Source organism: Aptenodytes forsteri, unplaced genomic scaffold (assembly GCF_000699145.1).
Source record: "Aptenodytes forsteri isolate BGI_AS27 unplaced genomic scaffold, ASM69914v1 Scaffold11, whole genome shotgun sequence".
NCBI classification, from domain to species: Eukaryota; Metazoa; Chordata; class Aves; order Sphenisciformes; family Spheniscidae; genus Aptenodytes; species Aptenodytes forsteri.
Genome location: NW_008794155.1, coordinates 2,110,477 through 2,136,531, shown reverse-complemented (window position 1 = coordinate 2,136,531; position 26,055 = coordinate 2,110,477). Strand labels below are relative to the sequence as shown.

Sequence of the window (26,055 nt, the reverse complement as noted above, 5' to 3'; positions counted from 1 at the left end):
TCCTCTGCCAGCTCCCTCAGCACTCTCGGGTGGATCCCATCCGGCCCCATAGACTTGTGAGCGTCCAGGTGGCGTAGCAGGTCATTGACTGCTTCCTCTTGGATTATGGGGGGTTCATCCTGCTCGCCGTCTCTGTCTTCCAGCTCGGGGGGCCGAGTACCCTGAATGATTACCACTTGAATATTAACCTTTCTCTTCTTACTCTAGTTTTACCAAATACAAAAGGAATATTTAATTATTTTTTTATACAAAATATTTTGCATGTTTGTAAGGCTCTCTCTTCTTCATTTCACAAATCTGAAAGTTTTATTCTTCCTTTGGGTTGACTGATCTCTCGTAGCAGCTTACACTTGACAATGTCTTACAAACCAGATTTGCTTGTCTTATATTTCCTTCTTCACATTAATGAGAGCCGAGGAAAACAGTAGGATACTAGAACTAAGATATTACAAAGAGGAAGATTTGGGAAAGTTGTGTAACAAGTATCTGATCTTTGAGAAAGACTGATTCACTCAACTCAAAGGAAATAGTGCAAGACCTTATTTTTTTGAATTGTGGAACCCTGAAAAGCACACACGGGCCCACACACATTTTGACATTGCTGTCTTCAACACTAAATTGTTTTCCGTTTTTCTTAAAATGAGACCACCTTAAAATGTGAAAGTTCAGATAGGAATGGTACAAAGGCAAAGAAGTACCGATAACTCAATTTTCATATTTCTCTCTTCAAATTATTATTAAGAGATTCATTGATCTACTGTAACAGGCAAAGGCCCCTTCTCAGAAATTTGTGCGACCGCCTGAGGTAGCTGCTGGTTGGTCAGGGTTCGTCTTCTGTGCATACCGAACTAGGATTTTAGTTTAGAAATTATTCTAAATGACCATTAAGAAAATAGGATGAAGGCTTAAATGGAAACCAAACCAAACCCCAAAATATTACATATGTACCCTAATAGCATTTTGATTCAAACATCAATCTCTAACAATTAAAATACTCTTTTGTCACTAATTGCACTACCTTGCCGTTTGGGGATTTTAATTCCATATATGTGCATGTTTGTGCATTTGTGTGTGTGTGCACCTGCGAGTGATAAAATCCAAAATGAAAAGAAACTCCCTTTTGATCGCTAGCTGTTCTAGAGCTTGGCAGGCTGTCACTGATGCTGGATCCAGGAAATTATAAGCCTGTTGAAGGAAGTTTAAGTTTATATAATGCATCCTTCAAATGTCTTGAAGAACACATTCTTCATCATCAGAAAAAAACCTACTTTGACTCTTTAGGCTAAAAATAAAATTAATATTAAAAAAAGTGAGGAAGCAGAAAGCAGTCATACTAATGTTGACACGTTATGCTAATAAAGACTTGAAATACATATAACCTTTAAAGTAGATTATAATCACTTTCCAAGGCCACACACAGCTTTCTTCAGATTCTAACTCAAACAAGGCCTTTTTTGATGTTAAGTATTAAAGTTGTGAGCAAGGATTACCATAATCTAATGGCTTCTTTTAATTGCCTGGACAGAAAGCATGAATTAACTCTACCTACTGTTCTTTGAAAAACACCATGCACTCATTAATAAACATACATTTCCTAATTCTACTTCAATTGTCTGAGTTGAAAGTAACCACAGAAGACTAAATACATTCAGACTACCTCTAACAAATTTACTCAATAGAATATCTCCAATAACACACAGTAGCAGATATTGACTAAGCAAAATATATATGACTATGCAGCACTTAAGCAAAAAAGAGATTACCCTTTATACAAGTTTTGCATTGTAGGCATTTTAGAAATGAACTATAAATGATAACAAGTTAGTATTAGCATCAACATATGCAGATCTTTATTATACTCAGCTTGCAGCTTTAGAATTTAATTCTATCAAACTGTGTTCATAAAAATAACCATCTTTAAATTAAAAAAAAACCAAACAACAACGCACCAGACCAAATGGTGTTAAAACTACTGCTATAATAAGGTCATTTAAACATATTTCGAATGCTAAAATTATGGAAAACTTTAAAATGTGATTAAACCCACCCTGTTCTTGTCAAGGCTTAGCTGTTCTATGTGTACATAACCAAGTGTGGCACAGAGATCGTGCATATGGATCAATTGTTCTGTCTCCTCCAACACAAAATCTAAGAGCATTATATGCAGCTAGCAGATTTAAAATAAAAATGGAGGTACTTTTTCAGGGAGGTGTGTAATTAAGCTGTGGAATTCCTTGTTGCAGCACATTGTGAAAACTTTACAAAGGTTAGAAGAGACTGAAATCCATCAAGGATTATTGCATAGAGAGACATATTTGACTCACAATATCTCTGATTCTCAAATTGTTAGAGGCTGGAAGAGTATCCCAGGGAAGAGTATGCCAGGGAAGTTTCATTACAGGCCTGCTTTGCTCGCATACTCTTTCCTAGATACTAGCTTTCAGTCACTGCCAGAGACAGAATAAAAAGTGAGATGAGTCTTAGATAGGAACCAGCATAACCAGTTGTGTTGTGACTGAAAAAAACTATTTAACTTGGGATTGCACGCATTGCACCTCTATACTATTTAATTGCTCGAGTAATTTGGACATTATTCTTTCTATTGGCTAAAATGATGAATCACAGTGAAGTACCCATTATTAATACAATTTTTGCTGTTCAGTGTTACTTTGGGGTTTTTTTCCTCTTTGCTTTTAAACTTTATGTCTTGAGGATTTTATTAGATGAATTATTTTAAAAGACCCTTTGTGCCATATTAGTTGGTCTCGCATGGGTTACTCAAAATACGAATCCACAGTTTGGAAGTTTAGAATGCTGTCCAACTTGGAAAGAAACGGCATGTTGGAGATCAAGGTGATGGGGGACAGTGCAGGAGAAAGCACCTTTGAAGTGTATCAGAAGGTGAGCAGTGCAGGGGTAGTTCTATAATAGCCCAGAGGAGTATTTAATCTCTATGGCAAAGGTTCATCTCCTTTGCATTCACTGTTTCTTCAAGCCAAATGATTTCTTGGACTGTAACTTCTCTCCAGTTGATACGATTTTCCCCTTCTTGACAATTCAAACGATGGTCTTGGATTTTCAGTGTTGAGGAACAGTTCAATTTCCTAGGCATATTTAGCAGCTCCAACATTTTCAGCCTCTAATTTTGTTACTTTGTTGTCCCAGAGGTAGCATACACTTGTCCAGACTCATGTGTTTCATCAAACCATTTATTGACAGGTGGATGAATAACGGTGAGAGCTTTGAATGTTCTGTACACTATTTTTTGTGTTCTCTTCCATCTCAGAACATTTTTCCATCTTTTCCTTTATAGACCTGTCTTGAAATTTCCACAAGTTTTTCTGCACTTGGTGAGTGCGCGTCTCGCATTGACATCCATATTCAGTGATTTTCCAACAATACTGATCCACTTAGTCTGTCTCTGATTATCTGTAATTCATTTCCCAGGTGGAATATTTATATTTACTATTTTCTTTCATTTACAACAGAAGAGTTGACTCAGTACTTTCCAACAATGCAAGCAATGACTGAGAACAGCTATTACTATTACTAAACAGCGTGATCTGTTTTTTCCCAAGTGATAATGAATAGCATACTAGGCGTATATAATAAAATATCACATACAGACCAATGTGAAAGCTGCCTAGATTTTCAACTTTCTATGAGTATTGTCTTAATAAAATAATTTTAACTGTTTCTGCAGAAATATAATCAATTCATCTGTCCTGTCAATGAGAAACATGCTAAGAACTGTAGAGTTGTATTTGTGATCCAACAATGAATCTTCAAAAAAGCAATGAAAGAAATTCTTGGATTCAAAGCTAGTTACTTATGTTCTAAAAAAATCTGCCTCAGTGAGGTAGAACACTGTGGTTTTGGATATTGTGTAAAATCTGAGAAAAAATAGGGCTTGGTTTGGTAATGGTGCTATTCTAGCCTTGATCCTCTCTGTAGAGGATCTGCCTCCTCAAACTATCAAATTTAAGTACAGAAGTTTCATAAATATCAGGGGTTCTTGGAGAAGTCCTATGGGGATGCAAAGTTTGTGGAGTGGTGCGTTAGGGCACGCGACTCCCTGGAGCTCACAGAGAGAAGCAAAAGTTGGTCATGTCGAGTTGGAATCTGCTCTGGACCCTTCTGCACAACCAGTCTTAACAAACACGATTTGCAAATTATTACATTTTTCACTATGTATGAACTCCAGCAGCAAAAAAGCATGCAGAATAAATTGACAGAAACTGGATAATACTGTGAGAAAAATCAAGAATGTCACTGTATTCCAAATGAGATATTCATTTAAAGCTCCTGCCAATAAAGTAATAGTATAATATGAAGTTTATAGACTATTCATATAAAGATTACCATTCAACAAGAACTGTATGAGCCAGATACAGCTATCATATCAGATAGGTATTATCATACATTGAAAGAGGATGTATTAAGTGGGATGATTATTTCCTTTTGCTACTTTTTTCAAAAATATCATACTACAGTAATATATTCAAAACCACCGGCGTACTCACCACAGTTAGCTTCATCTGATCCGTCAGCACAATCTGGGTCTTCATCACATACCCACAGTTTAGAAATGCAATGTTTTGTTGTTTTACACTGGAAATGGTCTGGAGAACAACTGTTTTCAGCTTTAAATAAAAGGATGCCAAATTAGAACTAGAAATTTCTGATAATATTTAAAATACTTGTTTTAAAGAAAAAAAATATTAAGGATTCAAAATGCAGAAATTGGGTATCTCTAGCATCACTTACATAACATCTGTAAGAAAACAGCATTCAGGTTTATATTGTTTATAATTTTGTCTTCTTTTTATATATTATTTTATATGTAACAGTAAGGTCAAATGAATCTAATGAACAAAGTGTCTATTGTGATATTCTTTTAACAACAAATAGACTTAACATTGATACAATCAAACCAGTTTAGTAAAAAGCAGTCAGATTTTTTTTTTCTAACTTCCTAAAACACCAGTTATCAATTCTGAAAGTCAGTTTGAAGGACTAAGGCATCTCTCAATGCTTTGATTGAAAAGGTAATCAAAATTATGTACAATTTTGGTGAAATTCTGTGCTCTCTGTTAGAAGAGGCCATGGGTAAATGGTGAGAAAAGTTTCACAATTATTTCACTTTTCCAGTTTAGCAGAACAATTTTTTGAATGAATCCTACAGCAAGATAAAGATGCAAAGATGCAGCTAATCTTCAACCTGTTCTTTCAGGATGCTTTAAGTAAAGCTTAACTGCTTTAACTTCAGAACAGCCACTTGACAACAAAAAAGATCCTCAGTGCACTCACCTGATTCTAGATCGACTCCCTCACAAGCATATATGCCAGATCTCATTATTTCTTAAACTCTTATAAGTGAGAGTATAGAGGCAAGATGAGTAAAGGACATAGGTCTGGACCGGACTGTGAGCAAGCTGTTTGTGATCAGATGCATAAGGATTTCTTTAGAGATAAACGTATCAGAACATCCAAAATGTTCTAAACTGAATTGAACGTAGGTGGAAAACAGCATGATCTATTCTCGGATAATGTTTTCCCACATGAAAGTTTGTCCCACTCCGTAAGGTCTTTAACAAACTCTCCTATCCCTGTTGAAAAGCAATTTGCTCCTTGATACTATCATTCTTGTTTCTTTTGTTTTGCAAGATGAAAAAAATTTAGGTTTGTTAAAAGTTGGTGTATTATTTCTTTCAGTGTCACGTTTCCATACATAAATTTACAGTGCTGGAATAAAAAAAAGCATTTAGACTTGGCTATGTTGCTAACTATACTTATAAAAAAGCTGATTCTCAGCTAGGACACCTCACCAGGGGATTTCAAAGCGCTTTACAAGGAAGACCAGCATAATTACCTCCATTTTACATATGGAAAGCCTTAAGTATGAAATGTGACTTTTTCAATGTCACTTGATATATAAAACGAAACAGTGGTAGAGCTGAAAAAAAGGTCTGTATCTTATGAATTCTAGTCCAGTGAAATTAGAATGAAATAGATAATCTCATCTATTGTCTGTCTTGTGACAGGAGCCCAAGTCAATAAGAACTTTGTGGTAGACCTATTTCAAACCTCCCCTCGTCGTAATCTCCCCAAAGGCAACTGAAGAGTTTTCAGAAGCCACAAGCGAGGTTTTATTAAAATATAAACTAGCACATTTAACTTTCTTAAGAGAGAAGCTAATAAAGTCCAGGTAATAGAACAGAAATAAAAAATGTACATAATTAACCTCCCCCACTCCCCACTGTGTCTTTGCAGGTGGGTTGATGGCTGAGTTTCAGACAATTCGAAAGCTTGCTTTATGTCACAGCAGACGGTCCTATCCCCACTAATCCCTGGGAAGTTCTCAACTCCATCACAGCTGATCCTGACCCTATCCCTCCCACAGTCCCTGAGCACTGCTGTGCAGCAGACTCTGCTGCTCTGATTTAATTTCTGTCAGCTACACCTCAAGGTTTTGGGAACCTTCCATATACCATGTGCCGTTCTTTATAATGAAAAAAGCAATCTCCCCTATCTTCCACAGGAGTTTACTTGGCCCCACTTAATCAGTTTTTAAAGAAACATAACATGCAAACCAACATATAATACTGTCTGTGAGAGGCTACAGCTCTGCTGAGCTGTTTGGAAGACTGCCATTAAACATGACCATGAACAAAGCCTTTGTATCCTTAGCAACCCTTCCCTTGGAGAAGGCCATGTTCTTTGCAGAAATGCAGCATATGCAAACCTTGAGAAAGCTAATTCAGAAAATAGGAATAAGCACCTTAGATCAGCAGTAGATCTGAATAATGAATTGAATGAAGGACAGAGATGTATTTCAGGACAGCACCGTCATTTTAATTACAAAATGATCAAAACCACAAGCTATTCAACACATTTCCATTCTAAATCTGAAAATATTTTCTCTACTTCTAAGAAATATGGAGTGAAAATTAATTTATGAAAAGTAAGATGTATTAAAAGCTGAGTAAATGGAAATCAAGTTACACAGGCAAATTAATGAAGAAGTCCCCAGAGGAAAGGGAATAGAAAAGGTAAAAAACTCCATCAAAGAAAAAGGATGTAGAAGGAGCTAGGAATCTACATCTTTTCCAATAAAAGATGCAGAAAAATATCTTTTTCCATTGAAATGTGTTGCTGCAAGGCATGGCAGATGAAAGCCTCAAGAAGATGAGTCATTTGTGAGGTGGTTGAAAGTAAAATGGATGTTTCAGCCTAAGTCAGAAACCCAATTAAATGCTTGAAATTAATTGTTTACATACCCCTCTTCCCTGCAATGACTTTAAAAAACCAAAGTTGTCAAATAACAGTTTAGGTTGTTCTCTTGTATATGAAGTACTGTACATCAATCAACCCCGTGAATTAACTGGTTTGCATGTTCCTCAAATTATTTTACGTAGAGGACATTTACAGTATTTTACATATTTTAATTCAGTTCCTTGTTTAAAACCAGCTACAGTTGTCAGAGCAAAATTCTCTAAACATAACTTACGACAGTCTCTTTCATCTTCTTCATCACCACAGTCATCCTGTCCATTGCATCTCAGATTTATTGGAATACACTTCTGATTCTTTGTGCACTTGAACTGACCTGACAGACACACATGTGTGTCTGTAAGTTAAAAGAAAAAAAAAAATCAAGTTACAAAGATTAAAAGATTTTTTTTTTAAAAAAGAAAGGTAAAAGAATAAAGTTATAGTTTCTTGACAGAATTTAAAGCATGGCATTTAAATCAGGTTAGCACGTTTCTGAAGTCTGCAATGTATATAATCACCTACCACAGTTCAGTTCATCAGAATTGTCCCCACAGTCGTTCTCTCCATCACAGATAAAGGCTGGAAGAGCACAAAGTCCAGTTCCGCACTGAAAACGTCCTGGCTGACATCTGAATTCGGCTGAGAAAAAAGAAAACTGCTTATGAATACTGTCAGAGGAATGGTTAAAGTATCAATACTGTTGTTCTTCCTCTACGGACTAATCAAAAGAACTTACAAACCTTTGTATTTGCCTATATAATCTCAATCTGAGTAGATATTAGTAACTAAAATGTACACATACTATTGCAAAGTTAATTTCAAAGCCTGAGATTTTAAATTTGCATAACTATAGTTATACCTTACTAATGATACAGAGTGCAACCTTCTACAGGTTGATGCTTACTATTAGCTCAACAGAGACTTGCTATTTAGGATCTAAACACTTGAGTTCAAGTCTGCATTTAAGAAACTCACTATCCCACTCTAATTCTATTTCCCATGAAAGGTTCAACATTGTTCCTTCTCACAGCCACTGCCATTTGAGTGAATGAGCAATTATACCCCTCTATAGTAATATTTTATATAAACATAGTGTAGCTTAAAATGCAATCTTATGTAGAATGATTACATAGGATCTAAACACTTGAGTTCAAGTCTGCATTTAAGAAACTCACTATCCCACTCTAATTCTATTTCCCATGAAAGGTTCAACATTGTTCCTTCTCACAGCCACTGCCATTTGAGTGAATGAGCAATTATGCACCTCTATAGTAATATTTTATATAAACATAGTGTAGCTTAAAATGCAATCTTATGTAGAATGATTACATAGGTTAAAGCTTGCTTCAAAGGCCTCTGCAGCAGAAAAAGAACTAATTATAAAATTGTAAAAATATGGGTGAGAGATTTCAATGGAAAAAATCAAATTAACTGTTACGTAACTGGAAGATTGTAGAACACACAGTAGAGCATTTTGTGTATATAAGCTTAAGGGAAGAAGGCAAGAATCTTTTGATTTATGTAGATTAATATAATAGTATTAAAGTAGTCAGTGACTGGGACTGAAAAATAGCCTCATCAACAGATGTTACTGTTTATGAATCCAGTACACTAGAAAGGTACTCTTCTAACAAGTGAACTTGCAGTCAGCTACCATCACAGCAACAATCCTTTGGGATGCTGAAAGCATCATAATTGATTTCCAGTTGTCTACAATTCAACAGGGGAATACTACAGTAATCTACTATTTCGACTATGGGAGGCTATCGAGAAATATGCTGTATCTGCACCACCTTCAGGATAGTGTGTCAAAGTTACACAGGATGCATGAAAAATGTTCATTGCATAAAATTGTTCATACTGGAGGGGTGAGATTTAGCTCTCCAAACTTTCCTTTGACAATATTTATAAAACTATAAAATGAAAATATTTATATAAAACATATTGTGAAAAATACACAGAATCTTAGTAGGAATCACATGGAGAATATTGTTGTTGTTCAGAAAATTGCACTAAACACTAATGCGTAGCTAAACTTGGATAATTGCAATGAAACATAAGCAAATGAGATTAGAATTGCACATTTCTATTATATACAAAAATAAAGCAAATAAACCTGGCAGAATTTTGTATTTATGTACAAAAATCAGCAGCCTCAGAACATAGCTTTAAAATAAAAATCTTTAGCAAAATGTAATGGGATCAAGTAAAGGTTTAAAACATGAAAAACATGTTCTTATGATTTTCCAAAGACCTTAAAAGACCCTTAGTAGCTATGAGTTAATGAAAATCTTTTAGAGGCTGACAAACAAGAGCCTGCACCCTTTGTAAATTTGACAGAGACCAAGGAAAGAAAAAAAGTGTTGCAAAACAAAAGCGTTCCAAAAACTCCTCTTCCTAACATCTATAAAGCATTATATTTGATTTGGACCCTATGACAAAACTGGGTTCCAAATTCCGAATGCACTTACGGCACTCCTCAGGCTCGTCAGAGCCATCTCCACAGTCATCGACAGTGTCACATTTCCACCAAAATGGAATACATTTGTCAGTCTTGCAACGGAACTGTAAAAGGAAGGAAAGAAGGAAGAAAAGCTTTGAGATGAATATTTATTTATTTATTTATTTTTTAAACAGAAATAGTACAGTTTATGAAAAATTAGATCCACTGCTTAAGTCATTGTTCCATTAATCAACTCTGGCTGTTAATTTTATAAAACTTATATTTTAAGTACTCTTTTTTCGGAGATGTTTTGCACTGAGACTTCCACTGATACAAATCATTGTAGTTCCAATGACATTGCTATGCTGACTTATAGTGCCCCTGATAGAAACCACTCGTCGTATTTTGCTGCATTCTATGATTTGATTCTTTAAGATCTTTGATTCTTTAAGAGCTTATTCAAAACAAGCACTTCAATTCTTAAACATTCTTTGTGGGCTGTTGAAGCAGACTTGATATCATTTTTCCAGATAAACAAAAAAACCACCCACAGTTACAGAAAAGGGCCTTAACGTGCAGTGTTGTACTTGTATACAGTACTGCTTATATGGTTTGAATTAAATGAGGAAACCAGAAGCTAGGCCTTCCAACCTTTCAAAAGGATAAAATATTTGTACAGAAAAGAAAAATCCTTTGTAAGACCTTGGCAGTGCCTTTACTCTGAGCTCAGGCAACACTGTACCTTTGTTCTGACTGAAAGAGGAATGCAAAACAAAAAGTAGATTACTTGATGCAATCTTCTAGGGCTAAACCTAAAATCAGAGTTCATTATGTGGCTAATGCGAGGGAGAAAATTCTGGACAGATTATCAGCAACTTTTAAGAAATGTTCTGTTTCCTACCCGGTGTCTGTATGAGCACAGAAAGGAAGGAAACCAACAGGTTTAGAAGTCCAAGGCATTTTATTTTCTGTGACTAGGCATAATTTTTTCATTTCTTCACATTTTTAAAATCATTGATTATTCAATAAAGCTGTATTTAAAAGCTATATTAAATTTGATGCATTAGCTCAGTTTTATCTTTTCTGCCAAGAAAATTTAGGCTTCCGTGGCCATTAATGTAGTAGGACCTATAGTTGGAGCTACATCATTCTTGTACCACATTGAGGGACATGCCGTGTAACAGGTTGGGTTTGAAAGGCAGCTATTCTACACTGTTAAACTGTTCCACAAAGGTATGCACCTCAGAGTAGCTCAGCAGAAGGCCTCCAAATATAGGAGACAAACAGAAACTCAGACAATTCTCATTCCTAGTATTTTCTACTTGGTAGCATAGCCTTCCTGCTGCTTAATTGTTTTAAAGTGCTAGTCTCGCTCTGCCTACCACAAGGGACTTCAGGCTGTTCAGATGACATTATGAATTTAATTCCAGGAAACGGGTACTAACTCTTAGATGCTATTATGCTCTGCATGAAAATGCTTGCATTCCCTTCTAAACTGGGGAGCCAGACACTTTGCAAAATCAGGAGTCAGAGTCATACGGGTGTGCCTGGAACGGCCTGCAATGGCCTGAGTTTTGGTGTGAGTGTTTTGAGTCTGATGTGTTTTGTACTAAATAATTTCTCACATCAGATCAGCCATCAAAAGACAGCTGAAAGTCTGTAGACGTGCAAGACCAGCGTATCAGCCACCCAACTGCTTTTCATCAGAAACAGCTAACAGTGGGTGTGTTGTCAAGAGCAATTACATCATAGGAACAGCTATGATTTTACAACATCATCTGAAAATCTTAAGTAGCAAAGTATATTTTTGCCACTGATCTCTGCATCTGATGCCATCAGATTGACGAATTATCAAACAGTAAACAGATTTCAAAATTGGAAGAAAATGACCAATAACCAATGTCAACTTGTAACTGTCTGTCTGAAGCAGCTTCTTCTATTTAACCCTGCTCTCCCTCCTATGGAATCCACAAGTGGTAAAATATTGCTCCTGGAGGATCCAAGATGTGATGCTATTCTTCAATTCAGACTACCAATGAATTATTTAGAAAGGAATAGAGCCATTCAATCAACTGTTAGCATATAAATTCACTGTGGAATAAGCTTCCAGTGCCATTTAAAGAAAATTAAAAAAAAAAGAAAAAAGAAAAGAGAAAAAAGTGCTGTTTTTTTAACCAAACAAATCTGAGAAGCTAGATATGGGGGAAAAATAGGTAAGAAATTCCTCATTTTACAAGTGTTTTACACTTTCTTTTTGTTCATCACTTAATGGGAAGTAACAAGCAGACAATCTAAACAGAAAAGATATGATGAACATCATAAAATCACACCAAACACTACCTTAAGGGAACAGAGGAAGACAGTGGGAAGGTTTCTTAAATAACAACATTACTTGAATGAAACTGTACATCATCTATTAAATGACCACTGTTCCATAAAAATTAAGAGCAAACCCCATTCCTTAATGAGTACAGACAAAATGCATTGTGATGTAGAAGGTTGTAAGAGGTCATTAGCATACATGTAATAAAAGTGGACTACTAGAAGAGCTGGACTACTAGAAAGATTTTAAAGGCCATACGTACTATTACAATCAACCAACTAATTGTCTGCGTAGAACAGTCCAAAGACTTATCAAAGTGGTTCTCATATAAGAAATCAGTATGTTCTACTTAATCTACCTTACATTTTAAGAAAAAAAAAAAATCACCAAATATTTATTTCAAGTACAAAGGAATCCACCTCCCATAAAGAATTCAACATTGTAATTGATGCAATTGTTAATTAATTGCATATTCTACAATTTCCATTTCAGCTACTGGTTTGTTTTTAATGTAACCCTAACGTTTACCTACCTAGCTAACTGGACTGAGCTTGTTTTCTTGTATTAATGTAGAGTTCATTCATGCAGGAATACTCCCAAATCATTGTTATATACACTTTGTATCATTGTTATATACGCTTTGTATTTTTATGTTTCATATTTTATACAAATGTTTTCTCAAAGCAATTTTTATGGGTTTAGTAGCTGTATTTGTTCTAGTGACTGGCAGAAACATTCACATTTGAAAGGGAACAAGTTCTTCATTCTCTGGAAAAAAGGCATTTGCAAGTCTATTTTCAACTAATAGCCTTGAAGATGAAACACTTTAAATGCACCCATGAGTTACCTAGTCTTCAGCTCCTTTGACTGATGCTTCCACATTTAATGGGCACCAGCATTCATTATTTAAAAGCAGGTGGAAACACAGTAAAATATAATCCCCACTCTCCCTTCCCCCATACATATGCACTTACCTGACTGGCAGTGCAGTTCGATAAGCACGTCTTGTTATCCGCAGCAAGGTAAAAGTTAGTGGGACAGGCGCAAGTATACATCTTGTCAGGGGCTAGAAGACATAAATGACTGCAACCACCGTTGTTTAGTGTACACAGATGTTTAGACACTGTGGACAGAATAGGAAAAGAATATCAGAGCCTATTATTTCAGTATACTTCAGGGTATCTGCTTTATAGGGGAATAAAAATGTATTACACATACTATTTTTACAATGGAATGTCTCAAATCAAAAACACGTAAGAGGCAACCTTTTCCTTTTCCCTTTAAGCTATTCTCTTTTTTTTGCAAAAATTAATTATTACTATGGATGTAGATTCAATCAAAGCACAAAGCACAAGGGGTTTGGTTTTTTTTTTTTGAAAAAAAACTTAACTTATCTAGGTCAAGTGCCAAATTGTATTCAGTTACAATTCCAATACGGGGACCAGGAGATCAACAAAAAACTTAACTTATCTAGGTCAAGTGCCAAATTGTATTCAGTTACAATTCCAATACGGGGACATCAGGAGATCAGACACAATCATAACGTCCACATTCTCTGACATTCCCTCAGTCCAACAAGTTTCTAAATAACAGTATTATTCCGTATTATTAACACCCTCTTACTTTTCAAATAATAAGGTTAAATGTTTTCATAATACACTGTCCCTGTCTTGATAACTGGTAACTTTGACTGTAATGCAACTTAGCAGTTCTGTACTTCCAGTCAGTATCTGGGTTAATTTTTAAGCACACAAATTGGTATCTCGCCACTGAACAAGTTACATCACATTTATTTAATACCAAATATACTTACAACATTAATCACAGATTTATGTTTAAATATGCTAATTTGAAAACTTCCACTATTTGAAACAAAACAGAAATAAAAATAAATCACTGCAGGTAAAGGAGCTTCCATTAACTCAGCAACTGGCTACTAAGTGAAATACATCAATGTGCTGTGTGGAAAGCACAGACAGAATAATTACCATCAGGTTGCCTATAAGAATGATACACCTGGATGTCTGTTATGGTATGCCATGAGTTAATTAGTGATAGTCTGTCTGATCCAGAGGTTTTGTGGGCACGGCTGAGCGATTTGGTTTTCCCGTCTGTCCAGTAGATGTAGTCTTCAAACAACGTTAGTGCAATCACCCCTGGAATATCTTGATTAGGGACTGTAAGAAGAGATGTTAAGATTAATGTTCGCTCTTGGAAGACTGCCAGTTAAAATATCCCATACTGCATGGGTTGACAGATACAACTGCTATATAATGTCTTGAGAATAACTGTCATGACAATATGTCAGGCCCAGAGGGTTCTTTATTACCAGTTACGATAAAGATGGATGGGGTACGAGCTCTGCTTGCTTAGAATTGGTTGGCCCAATCAGTGTTAAGGAAATGAAAGAATTTCAGTTAACAAAAATCGCCTCCAGATTCTAAACCAATGCCATGTTAAGCTTTAAAGTAGAACATAACATAAATATAACTTAACCTACTCTTTACAAAAGGCCAATATTCATTTGCTGTTTTAGAGGAATAAAAGTTATTAGAAAACATCCAAAACGTAAGGTAGTATCCATCTCCAGATGCACTGCGTTTAACGCTATTTAAGACAATTATAACAGCACTTTATTTCCACAAAATATACTGACAAGAGAGACAGGGGAAAAAAAAGTTTTGCATTAAAATAAACATAGCAGTAAGAGGGCTTATTGCTTATTCCTAGCATAACCAACCACACAATTTAAGAAAATAAACAAAGTGATGATAATACCCCATTGTTACAATATCAGAAAATTATGAGCCAACATAATTTTAAAAAGGATGGAAGGACAAAAGGGAGAAACCACTTTGGAGCGTTCTTTATCCTACTGTATACTCTGTATTCTCGAACTATTTGTTCTTGGTAAACATAAACTGAACTCCACTTTTCTTCTTTCTTTTAACATATATAGCTGTCATCATAAATGTCACAGAAGAATATCTGACCACAATGGTTAATTTGTAAATTATAATCTTTTGTCACTGAATCACTAATTACTGATAGAGCTGAAAAGGCAGATCAGAGCAGCTGAGTCTGCCATTTTTAACCAGCATATCCTTAACACCTTTACCTTGTTTTCTTAGATGAAAATAGCTTCATCTTTCTACCTGGAATGTACTTACATAGAGTTGGCCAATCTCAAATTCCAGTTGGAACATTTCATAGTTCACTGACAACTGATGACTGATACTGAGTATATGGAATGACAACATCAAATTCAATTTCATATACAATACTCTCACCGATAGTGAACTCCAGGGTAGGGTATGTTGCCTTCTGGTGAAGGAAACCTTGCTTCTTAGACCTGAAATTATTTTCCCTTCTTGTATGTTTACACATACCAAAGCCATTATACTGAAATAACAGTATGATATTCTTTTAAAGAGCTTCATAACATTTTTAAGAAATTAGTCCAAGTGCAAAGAAATCTTAATTTTGGCACTTATTACATAGGCAACTTTGGCATGGTTCCTTACATAGTATAGTACTATATGACCCTTGCTGCTACTTTTGACATCAAATTAAAGATGTACAAGATACCACTCCACTCTAAATAAAATAAATGTGCTTTTCCCTTTGTTTTCTCTTATTCTGATCACAGTTAAGATTAAAATCAGAATAAATGGGCATGTAAAAGCCTTAATGCACACGAAGAGGATTTACGTAGGAAAAATATTTTGATTTGGTTGTTTTTATTGTTCCCCACCAATGAAAAAGACATCTAGCAGTCACCCTCTTTTTGGCCATCCAGGAATTACAAGTAAACACCATATCCTGAGTACAGGTGTATGAGTAAATGCCTACTTTTGTTTCTCTGTATGTTTGTGGGTTGCCATACAATTTATCCTAGCTTCAATGGATCATGCATGCATCAGAATCCAGATGAAACTTTATATTCATTAACTAAAAAAGATTCAAGGGAGTAACACATACTGTCTGGATTCTCTCATCACACCTTATTAATAGGGAAGCTAAGTTTAATGTTTGGCATAAAATGTTAAATACTACAGCTAGAGAGCTGCGTTTCAGAAAACAGCTGATGACTCAAGTACATTTTTCTTTGATTTTTTTTTTTAAAGCCAATTCTATAAGCACCAGGTTTAGAAGCTTAGATCTTCCAATTATCTTAAAAACAAAACCACAATATACAACACAATGTAACAAACATTATATTCTCTTTTTTATGTTCTTTAAAAGAACTATAACAGAGTATCTTTTTCCAAAGATTGGATTTTCCATTATCGCCACATATTGGTCAAAAGTTGAAAAAGGCAATTATTTAAACACTTGCAGATTAGAGTTGTCGTTTGTTCTGCCACTGTTTCTGACCTCTAGAAAAAGAGAGCAGTTCATTCTCTGGAATGACCTTTGAGTAACTTTATAATTTTAATGGGCTTCTGTGTTACAGTCAACTTATCATTAAGTAATGTTCAACACAAATTTGAACAAAGTTCTTTCAGGAGCTTCCATCATTTATGGCTATAAAAGCTATAGGTACTCTGCTGTGACTATGAAAGTTGGAGAAAGTTATTAAAAAAAAAAATCAATCAAGGAAGCAATGAATGGACTATGTTAAATAAAATAGTACAAGCATGTAAAGTAAAACACACAGAAAATAAGTATAGTATCAATGGATGCAGGTATTTCTTATAAAAATTATTCTAAGCTGACCATAAAACTCAATGTATTTTCTTCCAGTTGGTACATTTGTAAAGACTGCAGGAAGTTTCTGAAAACAGGCATTCAACGGCAGCTAATTCTGATTTACTTTACTGTTTGAGAAATAGTTCCATCATAGCTGAATATTATTTTTCTTTAACTTTTAGTATATTATAAACAATGGAACATCAGAACTGTTGACATGTAATAGGTTATAAAATCTACAGTTCACATCAACTGTGAACGACCCCAAAAAATGAACACAAAACTGTGAGGGAATTTTTACATCTTATTTTCTGATGGAACAATAAAATAGTCTCTCATGCTCTTTATTCTTTGCCTTTGAGGACATCAGTGTTTCAAGCTTTCCAAAATTTCAGGTGATGACAGCTATCGATTTATCATAAATGTTTGTAGTAGAAGAAACACCCATTTTCTTTCTTCAGTCTTCCCTTTAACTTCAAGAGAACCCTAGCTGCATTACTGATCTACCTCTTCATAAATGGCATACATTAGTTGCAATACTAATTACTAACCTCACAGCGTACATTATGGTCTGAATCAGTTTTAAACAGGAAAGCGAGACTAATTGCTCTCCTTTCTTTGGCAAGCACTGTGAAAATGGACTACTTTCTGCAAATTCAAAGTAAAGCCAAGTTAGTCATAACTGATAAGTAGCACTGCTTCCCCTGCATCACCTGTTTGAAAACATTTAATCAAGATGTCAAGATGTCTACTTGACGACCCATTTGTAAGAAAGTAAAATATTCTGTTAAACACAAAAATTACGTTACACCAACATAGGGGTCAGATCTCGACCAGCAAATTAATGGAGAATTTAAATAGTCATATATTTTAACACAGAGCTATGAGAATTGCACTCACTTAGTATTAATTACTTTCCAGAATTACCGATGTATTCAATAGACTTTTTTTTTTCTTTTAAGGTTTCTCATAACAATGTCACCCCATGGCCTCTATGAAAGCTTCCAAAATTGGGTTGAAGTAAGCTGAAGCCTGGATCCATATCTCAAAACACTGAGCAAAAATAACTAAAAAAAACACCCCACCTGCAGACCAACAATCCATTGGAGACAGCTCTAGCAGTCCGTACGTATTTTACTAGACCAGCACTTACTACACGTGCTTTTTGTCCCTTCATTGTTAGAGTATCAAATCCTTGAATAATCCCTTGTAACCCATGCATATTACTTTTTCTTTCTCTCAGATGAAGAAATCTCAACAACTATAACTCAAGTGCAGTTCAGTCAGAAAAGGGATAACTGCCCAACCACCACAGGACTCAGACTCCATCATCAGGGACGGGCACACTGGACAGCTGCTATGGCGTAAGGGAAGAGGCGAGAAGTGCCTTTAGCCCCTTTCATAAATCCTTGCCCGAACAGTATTACTCATCTGACTGCTTCCACTAAGTCCCCAATAGTTATTTCAGTGACTCAAGTTTCTTACATCTAACAATACAGTACATCTCAGAACATATACGCCAGTTTTCATATACTGCAACATACACTATGCATCATATATGAGTAAAAAAATGCTTTACTTTGTGCCAGCAACAGAATCTTATTAATTCAAACTGATACTTACTTTGATTTTCAAGACCCTGCTCTTCTTATTTGTGTAATAAAATGCATTATGGGGGCATATTCAACAACTTACTCAACAATTATGAGAGACAAAAAACATGGAATGCAAAATCACCACCCTAAGTAATTTCTGAGGAAAAACTGCACCCGAAATTTGCTTTTGTGATTCCTTTTCCTACCACAGCCTCCTCCTTCCAGAGATGGGCTAGTCCCTCGCAATCCCTCCTTTTCTAACAGGCCTTCTACTGCCACCTCTAGTTCTCTACTGGGGTTTCATTTTATACATAAATCATGGATTCTCTTACACTGAATGCTAATCCCAAACAGAGCTTGACCAAACAACAAGAAGATGAGAAATGTGATAAGAAAGAGAAGGCAGAAAAGAGAAGGACTGCACAGGCCTATCAGAAAGCTGCAGAAAATAGGAGGAAGAAATACAGGTGTGTAGTAAAAGGGAAAAAAGGGGAGGTTTGCAACAGATCAGAAGCAGTGGAAAATAAAAATTATTAGATACTTGAACACAAACAAAAATGACAATAGATAACATACTAAAGGGAGATAAAGTGCTGCATGAACTTAAGGGAAGAAGAGCCACATAACTCCTTAAGAGGGAACATGATTATGTAGAAATATGAGAAGCATGCACAGGCTTCAAATGTACGTGTGTCTCTCTCTCCTGCATTTTGTACTAATTTTGATCCAAGAATATAAATTCATATGCTGTAAGTCATATCTCTGATAAAAATGTCTACTGTTCTTTTGTGTGAACTCTGTTTCCCTCATATTTTCTGAGTACCTCTACTTAAACATAAAAATGTTCATTTGATTTCAGCGGTGAAAATCATGCCATCTAGGATTTCTTAACTACAAAATATGCTTACTGAAGAAGCCATACAGAAGAAGTGAAGCCCAGTCTTACTCAGCTCTTATTGAAACGCAAATATTTCCAAAGGTAAAAGCAAATACTCTATACTAAAATGAACAACAACAACAAAAAAGTCTCATTGTCAGCTGGTAAAAATCCATGTGCCAAGAAAAATTGTCCTTAAAAAGGACAAATGCTGACTTCTTCTAACCAATAAACACTGCAAAAATATCCGTACACTACCATGTCCACCAAGGTTAGATTTTCTTTGGCGTTCAGCTCCCATTCAAGCTGAAGCTGGTTGATGACTTCACTTGTGAGCTAGAAAGAGATCTGTCCCTTTCCTTTCCAAAAAGAAGGGACTGCAACCTTGCTATGCCCTTGTGCAAAGCCTGCAAGAAGAGAAGGGGCGAAAGATCCCTGCCATGCTCCTCCCAAAAATGCACCCAGATAGAGTTCCCCTGCTGGTAAGTAACAGCTAAAGGTAATTCATTGTTGTTAAGCAAGATTTTAAATGACCTTCTTCCCCCACTGTGGCATTAGAGCAGTTTCTGTTTAAGAATTTTGGCGCCTAATAACAGAAAATTTACATTGGTGATAAAACCTTAAAAAACGGGCTACATTATTTTGCATTCTACTCTCTGGAACTCTTAATTTCCTGAACTGCAATAAAATAAAAATAAAAAGCCTACTGACAACTTGACCCAAATGGAACCAGTGATAAACTCTCAGGAAGAATTAAGAAACCTTCAAAGACAAACTGCATCAAGGAAGAACAACACTTAATAAGAAAATAGCCATTATACCCACAAAAACAAATAAACTTGCAAATTGCTGATGCCCTCTTGTGCTGAAATTACTGGCCTATACATCCTCTTTCTCATTTGAACTCCCTCGTAACCATTTTTGTCTCATTTTATATTCAACTTGTATCCCCTTCGAGAGACAGTCAATAATTTTTTATTTCTGTATAGTACTTATTCCTGATACTTCCTCCTTTTGATAAAGAATTTGAAGTGCTTAGACAATGAAATTAATAATGAATAATTACAATAAAATTATGTCTATTAAGCTTGTGAAAAAGCATGTAATTTTGACAGATGTAATTAAATTTAAGTATGTTACATTAAAACACTGATTTTTTTAAAGATGAGACATTTTATAATCACTATTACTTTTCTTAAATTGACACTTTGTTTAAAAAACCAAACCTGTCAAAGAACAGAAAAAAACATTATTCATAGACTACATACATTAATTAATTAATTAATTGAAGCCATGTTTCACAGAAAAAAAAAAATGAATACACTTTTAGGATGATATTACTGCTATTTTTAATAACAACATGTGCATGCATACATATTTCTGTCTGCAAATGTAATATATACATCAATCACCCATACCGGGTAAGTATGGAAGATACAAGTCCTAGCATTAAGAGGTAGGATATTTTGCCAGTCAAAAAATGTAATTGAAATATTCAAACCTGAGAATATCCGAGTGTAATGAACTCACACAAAAATTGTTAAAGGTCCCAAAACTACCATCACAAAAGAAGCAGGAAATGTGGACTTAAAATTAAATCTAAACATCTTAAGGCACAAATGTATCTGTGGTATTAAAGCTGACAATTACATATGACTTATAATGATACCATGAGAAGAGATGAATAAATTTTCAGAAATCTGCCTATAAGATCAGCTGATCAAGTCTAGCCTTGAAATATTTTATTGTCCCACTTTAAAATGTTTCATTGCCTTTTTAATTTCACTGCGAGTAGTTGTTTATATGTCCGTTACCCCATAGTAGTACAGAGTAGCAGGCTGTCACAGCAGTGACTAAGTTATTCTCAAATACATACAAGTCACTATTCCAGTAGGATTACTCATAGTATGCTAATGAGTTTCAAAGATTCTTTAATTCATTTTCAAATTTATAGAGACCATTTACGTGCCCACCAGCCCCTACACCTTAGACCTGCGTCTTGCCGCTGGTTTCAATATTCATCCCCACTCTGCCCCCCAAGCTATTCCTTCCTTCACCTTTGCCTCTCCGTGCTCCTGCCCAGATGATCTCCTGCCACCATCCAGCTGTGAGTACATAAACTGCTAAGCCCCTTTCATTTATCTCATTTGTCTTCTACCGCAACTATAGGAGCTGTTCAACACTCTGCAACTTTCTTCATCGAAAACAGGAGGCTGCCTCTTGCCTCCCATTTTTGATTGCTTTGATACGAACACGGGAAGACACTGTGACACAAGAAAAACTGTATTTTATGTTCTCTGTTCCGGTTGCTTTCTGACAGGAACGACTGCATGGAAAGTAATGCCCATCCCTTAAAATTTGTGATGGAGCATGTCCAGCTCATACAGAAACTTCATAGACTTTACCAGCGCATGTCTGCCAAGTTTTTAATGATCAAGTAGAAAAATTATTTTCAGAAGTTTATAATCTAATCAAATTTGGACATATTATCACAGAAACAGTGGAAGATACAGAAACCAACCTGTTGTCAATCTTCATAAACTGGGCTCCATAAACTGGAGACTGTGGAACCTTACAGTAAAGTAACTGTGTGAATTGCCTTTAATATAGGTGAATCTGTGTATTTTTCCTGAATATTATCCTTTAAAAGAGATAGAATACAATAAAATAAAATAATCAGATTTAGGAAGACATATGAATTGGGAGAAGAAACAATTATCAGTTTGTGCTATCAGATGTGGCTATAATGAGTAATTCTATAGACTCCTCAAAAGTTGGGAAAAAATTGTTGCAATATCAGAACTACTGTTTATTTCTCATCTGCTGTGAGAAACCCTCTTTTTAGACATCTCTAATTTTTGAGCTATGAAAACTGCAGTATAAATCTGGAAGGAATTGGTTTCTGTAATCTCTTAGATTACTTTTACGTTAGGACAATTTCATAAATAACTGGATTTACTCTTTTATAAAACTCTGGTGGCACAGTTCAGAATTAGACACAAATACTCACTTTCTACCTACAAAGCCATTACAGTTAGCAATTTTTGAAATTACAGGTGCTAAAAATGGAAAAAGGTTATAATCCCCAAAACCCTTATACTTGACACTTTAAAACTTGCATATACATACACCAGTTCTGAAGTTTGTAAACACTCAGACAGAAGCCAATTCTGAAGAAAAGGTTTTTTCAAATTGAGATACTATAGGAAAGTTTCTCTCTGTTACCTATATTACAGCTAAAGAAGTCATTTATGAATAATCAATTCATTTAAGGTTCAAGACTTTTTCATTGCTTAATTTTCATGCCCCTGTAAGATGAAGCAACGCAGTGCTCAGCTTTTGTTTATACAGTATAAAACATCAAAGAACTCGACACAGTTAAGGACTAATAGCTCAGAGAAGCTTCTGGACTTCCTAAACTGGACTATCAGATTCCACTTTTATAGTTTCATTATACTGAAATTCTCATCTTCAAAAAGTGAAATGGGAAAATGGTAGGCACCTCTGGGTTTTAAGAGCTCTGAAGGATAGGAAAACCTGCATGAGGCAACCAGATACCTAGGGAACTGCGAACCTTGCATCTCCTCTGGGCAGTGGGAACCAAAAGCAGCTGTTAAGTCTGACAAATTCTTAAATGGTGGTTTTTTTTTTAAAGCTCACAGAAGTAAACCAGCTTAGTGCTTAGCCAGATTAGTGCTTCAATGCTTGCTTAATCATTTACTGTGCATAACATTTGTGAATGCTGCAGTGCTAAACTGGCTAAGCTCTAAAGACAGTTTACATAATCAAGCATTAAACTTCAAACAGATAAGCAAGGTCATTGCTGCCCCTAGTGCCACAAAGAGCTCCCAAGTACTGAGAGATTTCTGGCCTAGTTAGCGTGTTTTCAAAGTTCTTACTAGGAGTCTCTTGATAATTATAAAAGCCCATTTCTCTATTGAAATGCAGAAGAACTTTACAAGAGAAAAGCAGCAGATGTTCTCTTTTCCTGAAAAATCTTTAAGATTCCTAAGAAAGAAAGAAAAAAAAAAAATACTTGTTGCAAAAAGTGTTAACGCTAAGATCTAAGATAAATACATGTAAACTCCCACTGCATGGAATAAACACTCCTTGGTTTAACATACAGCATGTCAATAATTAGCCTAAAATTGTTCTTTTTGTCCTCAAGAAGTACCTAGTGCAGAGCACAGAACACTGCAGTCTATCTCATACCATAATATCTCGTTATGATATAAGATCCACCCGTTCTGACAAGACATTTATTTGCTGGGTCTTGTAAAATCTCCGTGGCATTTTCTGACACGTTTTGTAACAGGTAATTTAAGATCCAGAAAACACATTTTCAGAAAAAAACTCGCAGCAAGCTAGCCTTATCCTCAAAGGTCACAGAAACAGGTGAAAAAAACTCAGCTTATGGTAACTAGCACTTCAGATTGCATCACTCACACGATTCGCATTTAGACTTTTTTTCTGGTCCCTGAGTATGTATTTTATGGTCATCATATCTGTGCCTTTATCCTTCTCCATTTGAAAACACAAAGGATAGAATAAACTCAACCATCCCTTCGTGAACTTTGACAATACAAAGTATCTCAAAATGACAAAGGAAAATGGACCATGAAATCCATGTGAACAATATGTCAAGAAACATAGTTATCACAAGATATGAAACTGGTCTTTCTCATTTAAGTGCTTATCAATATGGATTACAGTTTCTCCTATCGGAAAGCTAGAAGGGATCACAGTTTCACCTCCTCTAAACCCCAACCACTGAACTTCCCTGAGTTTCCCTTATTAAGACAGTTAATTTGCAGTGGTTAAATTTTATCTTCCAGAAATATTTCTAGTCTTGTGCTGAAACATGAAGACATGAAAAATTTATCTGGTAGTTTGTTCCAGGAGAAGGGCGGGGGCAGGGAAAAGATTCTGATTAAAGACAAATTGATCATTATGTAGGAGATTTGCAAAATTCTCAAAGCACCCTTTGGAGCACCTACAGGCACGTTTGATCCATTTCAGACACCAAGAATTCTATCACTTCTTTGTTAAATCCACAGAAACTTTTCTACAACTTGATTTTGGTTTGATAATCATATTTTGAGTGAAGCTCCTGACAACCAAAATTGACAAACAACGTTAGCTAAGCAGAAAATCTTCCTCCCAAATTATTTAAATACCTCAGGATCTTTCTCCCAAAGCAAAAGTTTCTTATTGCTTGAATATTTTATATATCATCTGTATTTTCAAAAGCAGTATGATACCAGGTTTACGCAAAGTCACTGTCACTTACGGAGCTCGCCTCAGACGTTTAACTGGTACCAAATTTTTATAAATTTTCATTCACAAGTAGAAATGGTAAAACTATCGGGCGTGAAAGCCTACAGAATGTCCAGTAATACTTGAGTTCTAACACTCTCACTGTGATACCTAGTCAGACATGCTCCTTAAGCAGTCATGAACGCATTCAGCTGTCCAAAACTAGCAGCGGTGGTGCTCTGTTGAACAAGAAAGAGAATTTGTTTTATGAAACACTGCTCTTCCCTGGTAGCAGCTGTGGCTTCCTTCTTCTCTAGGTTCGCATATCCTCAGGGGAACGCATTAACTCTGTGAATGTAAAAACGGTCAAAGCTGATTTTACCCACTCGGGCCAGAGAAATCCACAGACTGGAGACTGAGGCAATGAACACCAAAGACAGCATGACTGGAATTTTGCAGATATCTTCTGAAATTTAGTGATAGGAGGACATTTTCTGAGAAAGAAAAATTCTGAAACTTTCAGGTTAAAAGAGAAAATTGAGAAAGGTATGACCACTGCAGTCAGGTTAGGACTGAGAGAGACACAGTGGCTATTATTTACTTCTTTCCTTTGAAAGATCCAGAAAGGAGAGTAAGAGGATAATTGTACGAGAACAAAATAGCAGGATAGCAGCACAGGGAATAACATCAAGAGGAGTATGGAGCTTTGCTTCATGTGTCAGAAAAATAGACTGTCAGCAGGAATCCAGCTGGCAGTTGGGGGTACGTCTGGGCAAGTACTGCTTAGGTGAGCAGGTTACGACTCTCCCGTGTTCGTTACAAAAAGCACGGAAGTTAACGCTGAGATTAATGGGAATGTTTACAGCTCTCATAGCTATTGCTGTAGTCCCTCCAATTTACCATCTCAAATAACTGTCATTGAATTGTTCATTATCTATTTATAACTTACTATTCACGAATACAAGGGCTAGAAAATTTTTTTTGTTGTTGTTATATTTCATGGCAAAGCTTCAATCTGAAAATAAAGTACTTATTTCTTGAACTCTGGTTTGGTGAAAACCTGGAGGCAGCCAGTATGAGATAAAATGCATGAAGTTTTACCAGGATAGCAGCAGTTCTGAGGTTTTGGAAAAGCTTGTGGAAGAGAGCTCAAGTAACAGTTTCACCTCAAAAAAACCCAAACAAACAAACCAGCACACCGATACTGAGTATTTCATAAATTTGAATTACAGTGAAAGATCTTTAATTATACCAATTGGAATATAAGAACTATTCATCATAGTGTAAAACTTTTTTTTTTTAAACACTTTATAGATAAAAAATACTAGCTTTTTAATTATCTAATTATTATTTAATTAATTTAAGAGATGCCAGGGGAGGAGAACCTGAATCCATCCCACTCCTACCAGTTTGATGCCAGGGCCAGCAAGAGATGCCCAGGGCCTGGAGAAGGAGCACAGGTCAGCAGGAGAGCGCCTGAAGAGCAGCACAAAGGAACTCCAGCCAGTAAGACAGCTTCATCGGGGGCCCAACTTAAATGCCTCCACGCAAACGCACGTAGCGTGAGGAATGAACAAGAGGAGTCAGACACGTG

At 35.7% G+C, this 26,055-nt stretch overlaps 1 protein-coding gene across 1 annotated transcript in view; it reads right to left on the bottom strand.

Annotated features, from left to right (window-relative positions):
• LRP1B (LDL receptor related protein 1B) overlaps nt 1-26,055 on the bottom strand; it is a 676,318-nt gene that overhangs the window by 87,054 nt on the left and 563,209 nt on the right. Inside the window, exons 63-68 of the mRNA XM_019472156.1 lie at nt 14,030-14,218; nt 13,016-13,164; nt 9,747-9,840; nt 7,798-7,914; nt 7,511-7,630; nt 4,524-4,643 (exon numbers count right to left, since the gene is read on the bottom strand). Coding sequence (XP_019327701.1) covers nt 4,524-4,643; nt 7,511-7,630; nt 7,798-7,914; nt 9,747-9,840; nt 13,016-13,164; nt 14,030-14,218 — 789 coding nt within the window. The remainder of the gene's footprint in view (nt 1-4,523; nt 4,644-7,510; nt 7,631-7,797; nt 7,915-9,746; nt 9,841-13,015; nt 13,165-14,029; nt 14,219-26,055) is intronic.